The following is a 16,728-nucleotide window of genomic DNA, read 5'->3' as shown; positions in this document are numbered from 1 at the left end:
TTTGGGTATGGGGGAAAAAGCATTTCTCACTCTGAGACTAGGCAATGGGTTTTGTGTTTTGTTTTGTTTGTTTCTGTTTTCTCTTTAAAGAATGGTTATGCTCCTGTTGAATTTTTCCTCGAAGGGACAAGAAGTCGCTCTGCCAAGACACTGACTCCAAAATTTGGTAGGTCCTTTAGAGATTGAAGGAAGAATACAAATCCAGAAGATGTGGTGTGGTCACAGCTACTGGATACAGCTTGGCACTTTTTTTTTTTTTTTTTTTGGCAAGATATTCTTTCTTTTTTAAGCCTAACTGTCTAAGTTGTAACTGTTTCTATTTATGGGCTTAGTATCTATTGTGCATTTCAGGGTCTTCCTGTTTGTGTCCCCTTGTTTGCTCTACTTTTCAATACATCTGGAAAACCCTTTCTCCCTGTTTACAGGTCTTCTGAATATTGTGATGGAACCATTTTTTAAAAGAGAAGTTTTTGATACGTACCTTGTTCCAATTAGCATCAGTTACGACAAGATATTGGAAGAAACTCTTTATGCGTATGAGCTCCTGGGGGTGCCTAAGCCAAAGGAGTCCACAACTGTGCGTAAATTTAGGACAACCAAACTTTTATTTGAATTTGATTTTACTTGAATTCAGAGAAAATGCTCATTTATACACCAACTCCTTTCTGAACTTACTCCTGTTTATCCCCATTTCCCCTGTCGTGACGCCACTAGGGATTGTTGAAAGCCAGGAAGATTCTCTCTGAAAATTTTGGAAATATCCACGTGTACTTCGGAGACCCTGTGTCACTTCGATCTCTGGCAGCTGGAAGGATGAGTCGGAGCCCGTATAACTTGATTCCAAGGTGCAAGACCTGTGTTTTCATAACCGACATGGAGATTAGGATGAAAATCTGGAAGGGTAGTTGTGATTCTTGAGTTGACCCCTTCTAGGACTGCAACTTAGTTATCCGAGATGACGTATCAGAGGAGCAGAAAGCTTCAATTAAAGAATTACATTTGCAGGATACATGTGTCAAATAGGCAAGGTCAGTGCTCATTCTCAGGGGAGCCAGTGCCCTACCGCCTACGCTACACCACAGTGTGCAGTGCGCCGCCCATACTGCGTGTGTGGGAATCGTTGAGCACTATTGGTAGGTCGGCCAAAGTGTGGTTAATCCTAGAAAGGATTATGTGGTCAGAATGAATGGCGGTGAGTCCCAGTCCTCAAGAAGGTTATAGTTTTGGGGCGCCCGTGTGGCTCAGTTGGTAGAGCACGCTACTCTGGATTTTGGCTCAGATCGTGGTCCCTGGGCCGTGGGATCAAGCCCCACCGTCGGGCTCTGCGCTGAGCGTGGAGCCTGCTTGGCATTCTCTCTCTGTCCTTCCTCCTTCCCCTCTGCCCCTCTCCCTCACTCTCGCATGCTCTCTCGCTCTCTCTCTCTCTCTCTCTCTCTCTCTCTCAAGTAATTTTTTAAAAACAGGTTATTGTTTTATGGGCACAGAAATGTATTAGGTTCTTTCAGGATGCAGGTGCAGATACACCTTTGGATTTTCTTAATTTAGAGAAATACACATGGGGAAGTAAGGGAGACAGAAACCACCTGCTCAGACAGGCTTCACACGACCACATCATCATTCATCATTCATCCATAGCGCCAGTGGTTCCGCGGCAGCTGGAGTGCCTCACTGGCAGCCTCACCGGCGATCAAGCAGATGGTAGCTTTATGCTGCCACAGGCTCCACGCTATGGATCTCGGATACGTAGGACGGGGTGCCCTCACTGGCTCCAGCTTTCCCGTTAAGCCACCTTACGGTGTGGACACTCTCAGGTCCTGTGCCTGTCCCTGCTTCAGCCTGTTCTGTATCGGTTCCTGATATTGGATGCCAAGGTTGGTGATCCATGCCTGAAGAATCTGTCAGGCGAGGATCGTGAGCTGCTCAGCAGAGCAGCGTAGCAGTCAGGCAAGCTGTGTGGCCCATCCAGGGCAGGTACGAGCAGTTACCACGTAAGCTGGTGTGTTCTGTGAGAGAGGTGTTCAAAGGGCAGCGAGCGAATTCCGAGAGGGCAGAGTAGTTCAGGCCACTGGGGGAGGCATCAGGTTTCACAGAGGAAGTGATACATCCTAGTTATAAAACAACAGAAGTTGTTTTGCCTGGAACCAGGAAGAATAGGACTGTGTCCCCCTGAGTGTATTTTATCACCTCTCAAGAGCATACCGTAGAGACAGAGGGACAGATGACACCACAGTGAAAGTATATTCTTGCACTGTGACCTGAGAGAATTCGGTTGGCAGAAAGAATGAGAAGCCTTCTAAAGGCTCTGGCCTTCTCCCGTTCCCCTCCCTCACCATTCACATCAGTGTGGGTAGCAAAACTGTAATTTGTTGTTCCCTGTTCTTCTTTATAGGTATATCCCTCAGAAACAGTCAGAGGACATGCATGCCTTTGTCACTGAAGTTGCCTATAAAATGCAGCTTCTGCAAATTCAAAACCTGGTTCTGAGCCCGTGGGCCCTCATGGCTGCTGTTCTGCTTCAGAACCAGCCTTCCATGGACTTTGACGCTCTGGTGGAGAAGACTTTATGGCTGAAAAGCTTAACCCAGGCCTTCGGGGGGTTTCTCACCTGGCCCGGTACGTATGTGAGATGTATGTGAGGAGCGTGCTTGCTTTTTGTTTCTTAATTTGGAAAAGCTGTCACTTAGACATGAAACACCTACACAGGACACCGAGCAAAGCTTTGCTCAGAGAGAAAGAAAACTTTTTTTTGAAGTTTATTTATTTATTTTGAGAGCGAGAGAGAGCAAGCAGGGGAGGGGCAGAGAGGGGGAGAGAGAGAAAATCTCAAGCCAGCTCCACAGGCTCAGCACAGAGCCCTATGAGGGACTTGAACTCACAAACTGTGAGATCATGACCTGAGCCGAATCAAGAGTCGATGCTTAACTGACTGAGCCACCCAGGCGCCCCAGACAGAAAGAAAACATCATTTGTTTTTATCACTGGGGGACACTGAATACAGTATGTTGATTATTTGAGAACAATTGCTTACGTGTCACTCCTTACTATGAGACTCTGGGTATGTCAATTAAAATGCTGCCTCCTTGGCACCTAGCAGGGTGGAGAGTGGATGAATCTTCTTTCCTCCGCATATTCCTCCCTCCGTACCCACTTCTTGTTATTTTTATTTTTTCAAAGTTTTTTGTTGTTTTTTTTTTTACTAAAATACAGTTAGCGTCACGTGTTTTGTTTCAGGTGTGCAGCCTTGATTGGACAGTTCTACGCATTACTCACTGCTCACCGTCGTCAGTGTAATACACCCACCTCGTTTTAAACCACATTAGATTTGCAGCCCATTCGCTTCACCCCATCAAAAGGACCAAAGGGCCAGTCTCGTGGACCTTTATACGATTCTCGGAAAATGACAACTTTGTAAAGCCCTCATTGGCGTTATAAATACTTCGCCGGGAGTTTGGGACGTGTGTGCCAAGTGTTAGCTTTAGCTGTTTGCAATCTCTTTGAGTCAAAATTGCAGAGACCACAGTTGGAAATGTAATCCGTTCATAGCTCCCCACTGGTCACTCATTAAACCTCTTGAGTGCCTGGTGGGTGCTGGGAACTACCCAGAGGCTGGAGAGAACAAGGCGCAACCCCTGTGTGGGACGTCCTCCTGGCGTGTGGAAGGCAGGGGCGGGGCATCTAGTGAAGCGGGGCCAGCGAAACACACACAAAGAACTTTGAATGGACCGCAGAGCGTTGCTGAGACCCCTGGGTAGGGAAGGGCCACGCTCGGGGAAGGTTTCATAGAAATGACTTTTGAACCGATCTTGATGGAAAAGCAGGAGCCATTCTGGAAGACGAGCGGGCAAGGGATTGCTAACGTAGGGATTGGGAAACGTGAAATGGTGCAATAGCACCGAATCACGGTGATGCTGGCCTGCAGGTGGGTGGGTGAGCTTACAGTGTTGGCTCTGGGAGACGGATGATGGAAGGTAAAGATGTGGACACAGGCTGGATTAGCTGGGCCTGCTGCCTGGGGGATCTGGACTGGAAGCTGTAGTTTACGGGACTCAATCGCAGATTTTTTTTTAAGTTTATTTATTTTTTTATGTTTATTTATTTTGGAGAGAGAGAGCATGGGAAAGGGGCAGAGAGGGAGACAGAGGATCGGAAGCAAGCTCTGTGCTGACAGCAGAGAGCCGAATGCGGGGCTCAAGCTCACGAACCGTGAGATAGCACCTGAGCCGAAATCGGACACTTAACTGACTAAGCTACCTGGTCGCCCCTTAATTTATTTTTGAGAGAGAGAGAGAGAGAGAGAGAGAATCCCAAGCAGACTCCATGCTGTCAGCACAGAGCGCGATGTAGGGCTTGAACCCACGAACCGTGAGATCACGACCTGAGCTGAAATCAAGAGCTGGGCACTTAACCAACTGAGCCACCCAGGCACCCCACAGTCGAGGATTTTAAGCAGGGAAACATGACTGCAAACAACTGTAGAAAACAACCAGTGTCCGTTTTCAAGCTGGGCCACACAAATGGGAAGGGAAGGAGCCTGAACAAGGCAATGGCAGAGCTGAGGTGGGGCTCTGAGGTGTTTAGGCAGAACTGCCAGCAGAAGTGGCCATCGCCTTGAATAGTGGTCACCAGTAGGGAAACAAAGTGAGTCAGACACATGTTCCCATGGGCGGCAAAGGACACGTTGAGTGTGATTCAGGTAGAAAATCATGAGAAAAGCGTAGGTAAAGTGCTGACTCCTACTTGGCCCAGGAGCATGTGAAAACCTAGGCACCTGTCTTTCCAAGCGTTTTTGTTTTCTCAAGATGGAAGAAGAAGTAGGCCAGTCTGTAGCTAAGAGTATCTATTCAGCAACTAAAATAATTTAAGTTATTATAGAGTGAGAGTCTGTTGGTATCTAAGTAACAGTAATAGAGTGATTAAATATGATTTCTGATTCAGAATGTGGTATATCCGTTCAGTTCCTTTTTTCTTCCTTACTCCACTTACCACGTATTCCTAAGCATTCTCCTATCAAGAGGTCTTCATGATACATGTATCATTATGCCATGTCATATTATATCGTGTATATAACATTACCATATGTCATTACCTTGAGCAAGCGGAGACAAGACATGTGCATCTAGAGCAATGTGATCGAGTCCAGAAGGAAACCCCACACCCCTTAGTTGTCTCTTCCACAAAGCATTAGCAGACTTTGCCCAGCTTGACCAGTGTGCCTGGCTACATACCCGGCAACCAGCTCTTTGGCTCAGGAAAACAGTAAAATGATTTCCCTTGCCAAGAATGTTGGTTAAATATCACCATCTCTTCCTTATGCTTCTGTAATACTAACTTCTTGGCCTTCTCTAGGCCAGCATAGTGTCAGGTGGTAAGTTACCAGCATCTGTTAGGGGCTCAGTTCTTTACTTTTCTCCGATGTGAAAAAACCAGAAAACCTCCTCAGTGTCCACCTGTGCCCAGGGAAGCCTGGTGCTAGGGGAGTGCCTCTGGGATTACCCTTTGTTCACCAGCAAAGTTGCAAAGCAATATTCTTGCCGTCTTGGAATTAATTGGTCTAAGCAAGGGGTGTGTGTGTGTGTGTGTGTGTGTGTGTGTGTGTGTGTGTGTAGTATGTTTTCATCATGAGCCTTCTTATCTTAGTATTTTGTGAATTCACATGCATGTGATTTTCTTATCCTGTAACTTGCTATTACAAAACTCTAGATACCCTTGGTTCCTGAGGAAGTGTTGGTTTTTAGACTGGGAATTGGTATGCATTTCAGAGTGGCTGACAATTTAGGGGTAGATAAGAAAGTGCATTAAATGTCCTCAGAGTTTATACTGCTTTTAGAAAATACCCTTGGGGCGCCTGGGTGGCCCAGTCAGTTAAGCGTCCGACTTCGGCTCAGGTCACGATCTCACTGTCTGTGGGTTCGGGCCCCACGTCGGGCTCTGTGCTGACTGCTCAGAGCCTGGATCCTGTTTCGGATTCTGTATTTCCCTCTCTCTGACCCTCCCCCGTTCATGCTCTGTCTCTCTCAAAAATAAGTAAATGTTAAAAAAAAAAATTTTTTTTTTAAAAGAAAATACGCTTCATAGGGGTACCTGGCTGGCTCAGTGGGAACAGCATGTGACACTTGATCTCAGGATTGTGAGTTTGAGCCCCACGTTGGGCATAGAGATTACTTAAAAAAGAAAGAGAGAAAGAAATAGGTATCTTTCACATAGGGTATCATTACTTCAGTTGGTAGAGCCTAAAACCAGAACCTGGCGCTTGAAAGTAAATCTGTCAGGTCCCTAGCGTTGATGCATACACTGGCCTAAGACTCCCATCAGGGAACCCATCCCATTTCTTTGCTGTCTGAACGCATTGTGTTTGTGTGTAGATAATGAAGCTGCTGAAGAAGTTATCCAGTCCAACCTTCTTCTGCATTCCAACATTGCCAGCCTTGTCAAAGACCAGGTGGTTCTGAACGTGGACTCCGGAGACTCAGAAGTGGTCCATGGGCTTCTCTTCCAGCATATCACTCTCCTCATGTGCTCAGCTTACAGGAACCAGTTGCTCAACATTTTTGTCCGCCCTTCCTTAGTAGCCATGGCACTGCACATGACACCCGGGTTGCGGAAAGGTAACTTTCGGGAATGTGGTCTTGAACTTTAGAAGAGATCTGGGCGTTCAGCTCCGTATATAGGGAGCAGCATTTGAAGCCTAATCACGCTCAGCCACATGTGTGCGTCCCAGACACCATCAAAGAAGGGGCCCTGTGTACTCGGAAGAGTACACTTGTTCCCTAAATACATGGCCATCCACTTAACATTTGGGAGTTGAAAGGGGCCTAAGAAATCATCTAACCTGAACCTCTCCATTTATAAGTAAGGGAAGTGAGGCCTGGAAAGGTACCTAATCACCTAAGGAAGGTTCTGGGACTAGAGCACGGCTGTCCTTGTCCTGGTCAGCATGGGCACAACAATCCAGCAGCGCAGGAGTGCTTACTAGATACCCAGTAGCGTCCCAGTGGCGATGAGGAGTGTAAACAATGAATAAAACCGTTTTTGTCCACCGAAACCTGTAGTCGAGGTCAGGGGTTTTCTACCCAGGCTATGCTGGAATTACTAAGGGCGAGCCCCGTTCTGATTCAGTGGGTCTAGAGTGTGGCCCACACATTGCTTTGCTTGTTTTTGTTTTTCAAAGCTCCAAAGATAGAATAATTGGTGCCAACCATAGACCTTTAGCATTGGAATGAACCTCACAGGTCCTGTGTCCATGTCCTCATTTTGTGGATGGGGAAATGGCCCTGGAGAGAAGTCAGACAATTTAGTTCAAGACCCAGGAAGCTCAAATCTTGATCTGGGGTTTCTTACATTGAAATTCATTCACAACCAAGGATCACATGCATGGTCTTCTAGAGTGTTGGGGACACCCTGAAATTGGAGGCAACATTTCCTGTCCATGCGTCTGTATATTCTTCTAATGAGAAGTTCATAGCATGTGTCAGAAAAATGAAGAAGGCTCTGTGGTTGATGGGCGAGGTAGACCTACGTGTCTGAAGAATCCGTGTTTTCTGCTGTGTGCTGGTGTCTTCTAGTGCTAAAGATACAGTAAAGACAGCAGGAAATATGAATAGAGAAGGGACTGAAGTAAGTCATTGCTTTCCTTCTCTACTAAGGAACCATGGGCAGGGGAAAGTGAAGGACCCTAGCGTCTAAGAAATGTGGCATCTTGTTCGTCACCAAACTGACTGGTTTGAGGCCTAGTTGTGATTAAGATTCAATATTGAAACTGCTAAACTATAGTTTGTTCTGTACGTAAAATTTGGATTGGTTATAGCTTCCTTTGGGGGCCCTAATTCTTGTCCCTGCCTTTGAATAACATGCCTTTGAAGCAGTGCATTTGGGAAAGTCAAGGACTTCTTGGTACTCCCTTCAAAAGCAATGTTGTAATTTGATGTAATTAATTTATTTCCAGAGGATGTCTACAGTTGCTTTCGCTTCCTGGTCAGTGTTTTTTCAGATGAGTTCATCTTCCTTCCAGGAAACACAGTCAAGGTAAATCCTTACAGCCGAAGAGCCCAACTGTGTTTGCAGTGTGAGTTCTGGAAATGGTAGGCTTGCATCCACGAGTGTGACCTCCCTTTCTCCAAGGCTTCATTTGGCAGAATTAAAGAGACACTTGGACACTCACAGCTCAGCAAGCTCTGTTTTGGTTCTTGGTCAAGTTTAATCAGTAATGTAGGGCTTATTCGGTGAGAAGAGAGTCTTTCTTTCAACCTTCAGTGCAGCCACTGTAAATAAATCAACACCATTTTGTTAAAAATTTACCAACCAGCAGGGGCACCTGGGTGGTTTGGTTCATTAAGCGTCCAACTCTTGGTTTAGGCTCAGGTGATGATCTTGCGGTTTCGTGAGTTTGAACCCTGTGTTGGGCTCCGTGCTGGCAAGCATGGAGCCTGCTTGGAATTCTATGTCTCCTTTCTCTCTGCCCCTCCCCCACTCACTCTGTCTGGCTCTCTGGCTCTCTCTCTCTCTCAAAATAAATAAATAAACTTAAAACAAAATTTACCGACTGCCACACATTTTCCCATTAACAACTTGTTGGAATGTGTCGGGCCTCTTGCTTTGAGATTGGCGAGCAGTAGTGTTACCCAGTGGTATAGACAGCTCATGAGGAATCGGGCTCCCAGATTCCCGGTAGTTTGCTGGCCCACTGGCGGCGGGCGGTGTACCAGGATGGCAAGTAGTTAGGTTTCTGTACTCTGTGCCAGGGAGCACAAGTTTTCCTCAGTTGAAAATGAGGGCAGCAGATTTTGAGCATAAGCATAACCCCACATATTTTGAGGACCTGCTATATGTCCTTCCTGTTGGAATGTAAGAAGTGTGGCCATGCAGAGTGAGAAAATCCATTCCCCGAGTCGTGATTTCTAAGGCTTATGAATCTTCTGTGTGTTTGCTGTTTGAGGTTCCGCATTTTGCGTGTTAGCACACATGCTTCTCTGGCTGCTAACAACCAGAACCTTCTGGAAGGGTTGTGGAATTAACTGGTGTTCTCTCAGTGTCCCCGTTAACCTAAATTAGTGGATGCACTCTGTCTTCTCCTCTTCCTTCCCAGGACTTTGAAGAAGGCTGTTACCTGCTCTGTAAAAGTGAGACAATACAAGTGACAACAAGGGACATCCTAGTTACCCCGAAAGGAAATCCTGTCTTAGAATTTTTAATAGGCCTCTTTAAACCTTTTGTGGAGTCTTATCAGGTATGTAACTCTTAGGAAGTTCTGCTTCATCCTCCCGTATCCGGTATAACTAAGATCCCCCCAGCCTGTACTTCCTTCTGGTCCCAAGGGCAAGTGTCTCCCCCAGGTGAATGGTGGAACAGTAGGGAGATTGATCAATAGGGTGAAAGATTCACCTCTCAGGTGATTCACCCTCTCAGACCCCAGAGGGTAGCAGCTTTATGATGCCACATAACTACACTTACACCCAAGCACTGTCATGCTGTATCTTAACAGCTGTTTCCGTAGCACGTAGCAAGGTGTTTGATACATCATAGGCGCGCAGTAAATGCAAGATTTGAATGATACAGAAAGTCATTTCTATCAGAATTTCTATACAGAAATTATTTCTATCACTAAAGGCTGATGTTGGAAGGGAAAGGAAAGGTTGGGGTGCAAGTATCAGAAAGAGTGTGTCAGAGCTCTAGGAGTGCTTTGAGAGGGGGGAGGGTCTGTATGCCCAGCAGGAACTGTGCCAGGACTCAAAGGGAGAAGGGGAGTTTGCAGTGGAAGCTCTCAAGGGACTGTACATATTTGCAAGAAGAGGGCTCTGTTTCTGAGCTCTGTGCACCGGTTAGAGGCGCCCGGGACTGACCTCCTGGCAGAGTGGCTCTGTGGCCTATGAAATAGTTCTTGTACAAAGTCTGGCACTTAGTAGATAAATGATAAATGCTCCTTCTATCCCAAAGCACCTTTCTGTGCTAGAAGCCATCAGCATTTGGGGCCTATTAGGTGTTTTTGGAGAAAAAACAGTTGCAAAACTTTCGGTCCTCTCTTCCTAAGCAGTGTAAGGTCTGTTAAGCTGATGGTGATTCACTTAATTTGCAACCCATCAAAGTGAGAAATTGTATTTTAATAAATGTCAATACTATTTCAAACTCTTTTTTCTAACTATAAGCAGTGATACGAGCTCAAGAGGGACCCAAGAATTCTGTGGCTTTTCTGTGCCCAAACCTTGGAGGGCATTTATTCTGCTCTTACATAAAGTATCTTTCTGTGACGAGGGGCACTATCACGTTACTGGCTGTCCTATTGTATTTGGCTGCGTTTTTCTCTTTCTGTTAAAACCAGATAATTTGCAAATACCTCTTGCACGAAGAAGAAGACTACTTCACTGAGAAACAGTACTTGGATGGAGTTAGAAAATTCACCAGTGAGCTTCTTGATCAAGGTCAGTCACACCCCTGTGGGTGGTGATTTCCTGTGGTTGAAAACAAGAAGTGGTCCACTCACTTCTTTCTCTGTCCCAGGTGCCTCGCAGTGTTACGACGTATTGTCTTCCGATGTACAGAAAAATGCCTTAGCAGCTTTTGTGAGGCTAGGTGTGGTAGAGAAGAAGAAAGTGTAAGTACTGCCTGGGACCGCATGGGTGCTGAAGGGGCGGCGACGGCTAATGACAATTGAGCCCCGAATCCAGACAAAATCGTAGAAATAGATGATCTGTAAACATTATACCGTACCTCCCTCACCCATCTGCTGATGGGTCACGTCAGTATGAGTTACTGTGCAAATTTTATGTGGATATGAACAAAAATGATACTGAAGCAAAAAAAGTGTTTTAGGCCAGCAGTTTGGCTTTGACCTAATATTGAAATTTATAGATTAATTATAAGAAAGATTTTGGGGGAGCACAGTAGAGTGTGTGTGCATGTATACACTTGTATATGCCCACGTGCAACACCTAAATACATACGTGTATGTGCAGATCGTTAGATGTTTCCTCTTCTGAGTGAATGAAGGTAAGAGCGGTCAAGCTTACGGACGGCTGGCTGGCTCAGTCGGTGGAACATTCAACTTTTGATCTCAGGATCGTGAGTTCGAGCCCCACACTGGGTGTACAGATTACTACTAAAAAATAAAATAAACTTGAAAACAAAAGAAAAGTAGTCTTACTGTATAAATAATGAACATCGACTGTATAAATAATGAACATTCCCCCCACCCAAGTTTATGCGATAAGAATTTTTTGCATTTTCTTCCCCTAGAAATAGTCACAGTGTATTTAATGTGAATGAACCTGCCACGACAAAATTAGAAGAAATGCTTGGTAAGTACAGTTTAGTGACATATGTGGTTTCACATTGTATTTATCACCATACAGTAAAACAAGAAAGTATACTGTGGCACCAGAGACTTCATCAAAATGAACAACAGTAGAGTTTTAATATAAAGAGAACTATATTACCTAGGTTTTTCCAAAGGGAAGTGAGGACAAAGTGCAGAGAACACACAGCAAGCATAAAATGGGCAGTCTCCTCACAACATAACAACTATCAGCTTCTAGGGACGCCTGGCTGGCTCAGTAGGTGGAGCGTGCAATTCTTGATCTCAGAGTTTGAGTTTGAGCCCCACACTAGGTGTAGAGATTACTTGAAAACAAAACCTTAAAAAGAAATTATATGGGGCGGCTGAGTGGCTCGGTTAATTGTCCAACTCTTGATCTCAGCTCAGATCTTAATCTCAGGGCTCATGAGTTCAAGCCCCACATGGAGCCTACTTAAAATTTTTTTCATTAAATTAAAAAATTATCGGCCTCAGGGACACCTGGGTGACTCAGTTGAGCGTCCAACTTCAGCTCAGGTCATTATCTCCTGGTTCATGAGTTCAAGCCCCGCATTGGGCTCGCTGCTGTGTACATAGAGCCCACTTTGGATCCTCTGTCTCCCTCTCTATGTCCCTCCCCTGCTCATGCTCTCTCTCTCTAAAATAAATACACATTAGGGGCGCCTGGGTGGCGCAGTCGGTTAAGCGTCCGACTTCAGCCAGGTCACGATCTCGCGGTCCGGGAGTTCGAGCCCCGCGTCAGGCTCTGGGCTGATGGCTCAGAGCCTGGAGCCTGTTTCCGATTCTGTGTCTCCCTCTCTCTCTGCCCCTCCCCCGTTCATGCTCTGTCTCTCTCTGTCCCAAAAATAAATAAAAAAAAACGCTGAAAAAAAAAATTTTAAATAAATACACATTAAAAAAAAATTATCAGCTTCTAGCATAATTAATCAGGGTCTGAGATCTGGACCCTTCACATCCAGTCTTATCGGACATGGAGAAAATACCTCTCATCTGAGTCCTTGGATTCATTTTCTCCCTGTCTACTCTTGGATCCCTTCTTTCCCCGGTAAAGGGTTGGGGTCAGTGTTCACAGCATATAGACTTTCTGAACTCAGAATTGGGGCCGATAGCACCTCCTTGGGAGAATAATCCAGCCTTACTCTTCTCCAGATGCCGTTGGCTTATCAACAAATAATCCAGTCCAGAAAGGCAGGGTCATTTGTTTATGGTATGCAAAGAGAGTTGAGAGTATGGATATAAGCAAAGAGATCTAAAGGTCAGAGGAGATAGCAAACATTTCTCATAGGAATGATGGGATAGTTTTAGAAGGGGACAGTGTTAGCATCTAAAAAAAAAATACTTGTCTGCTGATTATATTGAATAAGCACTACATCGTTAAGTGGATATTCTCACAAGTAGCAGTTTTGTACCCCTACATGAAATTCAGTACATTTGCCAAACCTACATGAAAGAGCTTTAGGCAGATGTCTGCCAGGATGAAGGGAAAACCAGGACGGGGCGTGTGGCTGACAGAGAAGGGTTGAAGAGAAAGGGCAGACGGACAAGGAATGGTTGACATAAATAGCGAAGGTGGAAATGCTAGTTTCTTGCTGAAGAAAATATGAATGATGAAATCCCAGTCTTCTGTCATATTATCTCTGCAATCTCAGAACATGCAACCTTTGAGTTTGGTAAGGTGCGTATAACCAAAACAAACCCTAAATAAAACCCTCATTCAGTGAGGATGACAGAATGGATTTCTTAATCATGGATGGCAAATGTAACGTGGGTGTGGATGTACTGGAACGTAGGAGGCTGGAAGTTCAGAAAGCAGACTGGGTTCTAATCCTGGCTCTGGGCCTGGCCAGTGGGGCGGGGGTGGGAGTAGAGCAGGGGAGGGGCTGCTGCTTCCCCTGCGGACAGGCAGGTGTCTCCATCGGGGCTTTGTCAGCCTGTGAAACCACACAGGTGTCAGGCTTAAACAGCTGTATGGGGATGGGCAAACTCAAGGTCATTTCATGAGCTGGTTTTTTTTCCTTAGGTTGTAAGATACCCCTAGGAAAGCCGGCAACTGCAAAACTTTAATAATTGCCAAACAGTTATGCGAAACGTGGTCACATAATTGCTGTCATCTGAGGACTCTTATTCCAGCAAGCAGTGATGTGAAGGAAGAGAGTCATCTGCTCGTGCTTCACGAGACGTGAGAGCCATGGGCTCGGCAGAGAGGAAGAGATAGCCGGTGTAAGCAATCAGTGTAACTCTCTCCACCGTGACGGTTCAAAAGGCATCTGTGTCCGACTCTGTGTGTGTTTTAAAATAAAACAGTCTTTTGGAAACATGTTTGGAAAAACAAAGCCCAGCTCCTATTTCACTAACTTGTTACATGTATTATACATTTACACCGACTTGTTGAATTGCAGTGTGACATCAGCACGAAAGGCAGTGGCTGTCGGAAGTGGCACACCTATATTTCCTGTGGCTTCCTTCACCTCACGTGGCGTCAAACAAGTACCAGTTTGACGGAGGTGTGTGATAAATCAGCCAGCTTACATGAAAGCTTGCCGCCCGGGGGCCTTAAGCAATAAAGCTGCATTGGAGAAAGTATGTGCAACAAAGAGACGTTATGTGATTGATCATAAATAGGCTTAAGAATCCAGGAGAAGAAGAGTTCGAAATAAGATGGGTGACACCAAAAACTGTGACAGCCAGCCACCACTGGGAGTGGCATTTAAGCTAAGAATTAAGATGAGTGGCAGCCCTCCAAGTGTGGGATTGGGGGACAGAGCGGGGACAGAGGAGCAGAGTGTGCTGAGAGAAGGGTGATCACAGTGTTCTGGGGTTAGTTCTGGAGAACCCGAAAGGCCAACGTGGCTGAAACCACAGTCGTGGGCAGCGGAATTAAAAAGAAAGGCAGGTGTATTAGTCTGCTTAGGCTGCCATAACGAAATACCAGATTGAGTGGTTTAAACAGCAGAAATTCGTTTTCTGACACTTCTGGAGGCTGAAAGTCCCAAGATCAAGGTGCCAACAAGGTAGGTTTCATTCCAAGGCCTCTCTTCTGGGCTTGTCAGAGGCCACCATGTTGCCATGAGCGCACACGGTGGTCCTGCCCTCGTTATTCTGTGTAGCCCCAATGACTTCCCAAAGGCTCCCTCTCCACAGTCACGTTTGGGAGAGTTTGGGCTTCAGCATCAGAATTCAGGGCTCACAATTCAGTCCACAGCAGCAGGGTTAACACATGGGGACTGAGGGACTCTCGTAAGACATTTGAACTGGAACGTAAGTGCCATGGAAAATGTTGGAAGGTTTCGGCATGTGGTGCCAGGACTTGCTGTATCCAGATTCCTGGAATGTGCATTTGTTTTGCAGAGGCCAGGCGGTTTCTGCTGCGCGTGCAGATTGTGGAGGGCTGCTGTGCTGGTCCACACGTTGGTGGCAGAGGGGCCCTCTGTGTGGCTCTGCTTGTATGGAAAGCCAGAGATTTATGTGTGTTGACAACAAGAAGTCAATTAAACAGTGTTCCTGGCAAAGGATTTCATGGCATGCCAGCTAGACGGGGACACAAAGCTGACCATCCAGGGAGAGAGAGTGAGTTCAAAGCAGCTGGCAACCTAGGACCCTGGCCAATTCCTCCCGAGTAGATGTGCCTTCAAAAGAGTCCCCATACAGCCGATTTTGGTGGTTTGGTTTTCGCCATGACAGTCGTGCTATGCATATAAATGTTGAAAACTGAGTAAGACGACTTGTTTACATTTAACACGTTTCAGGTCTGGGGGCAAAGCCTGGGGTTCTGGGCACAGGTGGCTACGGACTTGTCTCCTGGCCAGCTCTGACATCTGAGCCAGCAAGTAAGCAGATAAAGAGAGGGGCAGGAAGAGGGGCGGGGGTGGCCAAAACCAAATGAGGCTTTGCAGCAGAGGCTCTGCTCCCCTAAAACCCCCTGGGATCACCCAGGCAAACCTAAAGTTTTGGGGAATAGCATGCTCCCTATGCTTACGTACTTTCAAAGCATGCTACCTACCCCACGTGTGCTCCTTTACACACACGTGGTTTCAGACCACACTGCTGTGCCTACGCCCTTCCACTCCATCCCATCTATAAATCCTGAAGCTGCCACTGCTTTGAAGTGGGTAGAAAGGCCCCTGGCATGTGGCTTTCCAAGTCTGCTATCCCAACACAATGTTGCAGCTGAGAATGCAGGGTCTGGAACCCAACCGGGTTTGAAATCCAACGCTGCCATCTGCTAGCCCTGTGTTCTTGTAGGATTTACTTATACTCAAAGCCTCAGCTTCCTTATCCATCAACTAGGGATGATGATCCCTCTTGGGCTGTGAGAAACGGGAATGCCGGGGGGCTCAGTCAGTGGAGCATGGGACTCTTGATCTCGGGGTCATGAGTTCAAGCCCCATGTTGGGTGCAGAGCTTACTTCAAAAAGCGAAAAGAAATTTCTAAAAGTTCTAAGGAACTTACCAAACTCAACCCCCAAAAAACAATCCAGTGAAGAAATGGACAAAAGACATGAATAGACACTTTTCCAAAGAAGACATCCAGATGGCTAACAGACACATGAAAAAATGCTCAACATCACTCATCATCCGGGAAATACAAATCAAAACCACAATGAGATACCACCTCACACCCGTCAGAATGCTAACAACTCAGGCAACAACAGGTGTTGGCGAGGATGCAGAGAGAGAGGATCTCTTTTGCACTGCTGGTGGGAATGCAAACCGGTGCGGCCACTCTGGAAAACAGTATGGAAACTGTATTAAAAAACAGAACTACCCTGTGACCCAGCAATTGCAGTGCTAGGAATTTACCCAAAGGATACAGGAGTGCTGTTTCAAAAGGGCACATACACCCCAATGTTTATAGCAGCGCTATCGACAATAGCCAAAGTATGGAAAGAGCCCAAATGTCCATTAGCTGGTGAATAGATAACGAAGATGTGGTATATATATACAATGGAGTATTACTTGGCAACCAAAAAGAATGAAATCTTGCCATTTGCAACTACATGGATGGAACTGGAGAGTATTATGCTAAGTGAAATAAGTCAGAGAAAGACAAATATCATATGACTTCACTCCTATGTGGAATTTAGATACAAAATGGATGAACATAAGGAAAGGGAGGCAAAAATAATATAAAAACAGGGAGGGAGACAAAACATAAGAGACTCTTAGATATAGAGAACAAACAGGGTTGCTGGAGGGGTTGTGGGTGGGGAAATGGGCTAAGTGGGTAAGGGGCACTAAGGAAGACACTTGTTGGGATGAGCACTGAGTGTTATAAGTAGGGGATGAATCACTGGAACTTCCTCCTGAAATCATTATTGCACTATATGCCAACTAACTTGGATGTAAATTAAAATTTTTTTTAAAAAAGAAATAGAAATGCCGGTAGCATATTTGAAACAGTCTTTGGCAATAAGTGTAATCTT

General features: G+C 45.8%; 1 protein-coding gene across 4 annotated transcripts in view; it reads left to right on the top strand.

The window, feature by feature from the left end:
* GNPAT (glyceronephosphate O-acyltransferase) overlaps nucleotides 1-13,624 on the top strand; it is a 34,145-nt gene extending 20,521 nt beyond the window's left edge. For all 4 annotated transcript variants that reach the window (XM_019813088.2, XM_011287222.4, XM_019813089.3 and 1 more), the window contains exons 6-16: nucleotides 91-166; nucleotides 426-577; nucleotides 715-845; nucleotides 2,390-2,613; nucleotides 6,363-6,605; nucleotides 7,943-8,022; nucleotides 9,083-9,223; nucleotides 10,313-10,412; nucleotides 10,492-10,585; nucleotides 11,227-11,288; nucleotides 13,326-13,624. In XM_019813088.2, the coding sequence (XP_019668647.1) occupies nucleotides 91-166; nucleotides 426-577; nucleotides 715-845; nucleotides 2,390-2,613; nucleotides 6,363-6,605; nucleotides 7,943-8,022; nucleotides 9,083-9,223; nucleotides 10,313-10,412; nucleotides 10,492-10,585; nucleotides 11,227-11,288; nucleotides 13,326-13,369 (1,347 nt within the window). In that variant the 3' untranslated portion in view covers nucleotides 13,370-13,624. The remainder of the gene's footprint in view (nucleotides 1-90; nucleotides 167-425; nucleotides 578-714; nucleotides 846-2,389; nucleotides 2,614-6,362; nucleotides 6,606-7,942; nucleotides 8,023-9,082; nucleotides 9,224-10,312; nucleotides 10,413-10,491; nucleotides 10,586-11,226; nucleotides 11,289-13,325) is intronic.
* The last annotated feature ends 3,104 nt before the right edge of the window (nucleotides 13,625-16,728 follow it).

Source organism: Felis catus, chromosome D2, assembly GCF_018350175.1.
Source record: "Felis catus isolate Fca126 chromosome D2, F.catus_Fca126_mat1.0, whole genome shotgun sequence".
Taxonomy (NCBI): domain Eukaryota; kingdom Metazoa; phylum Chordata; class Mammalia; order Carnivora; family Felidae; genus Felis; species Felis catus.
Note: the sequence above shows the minus strand (reverse complement) of the source record. Positions and strands in the feature narration are given on the sequence as shown.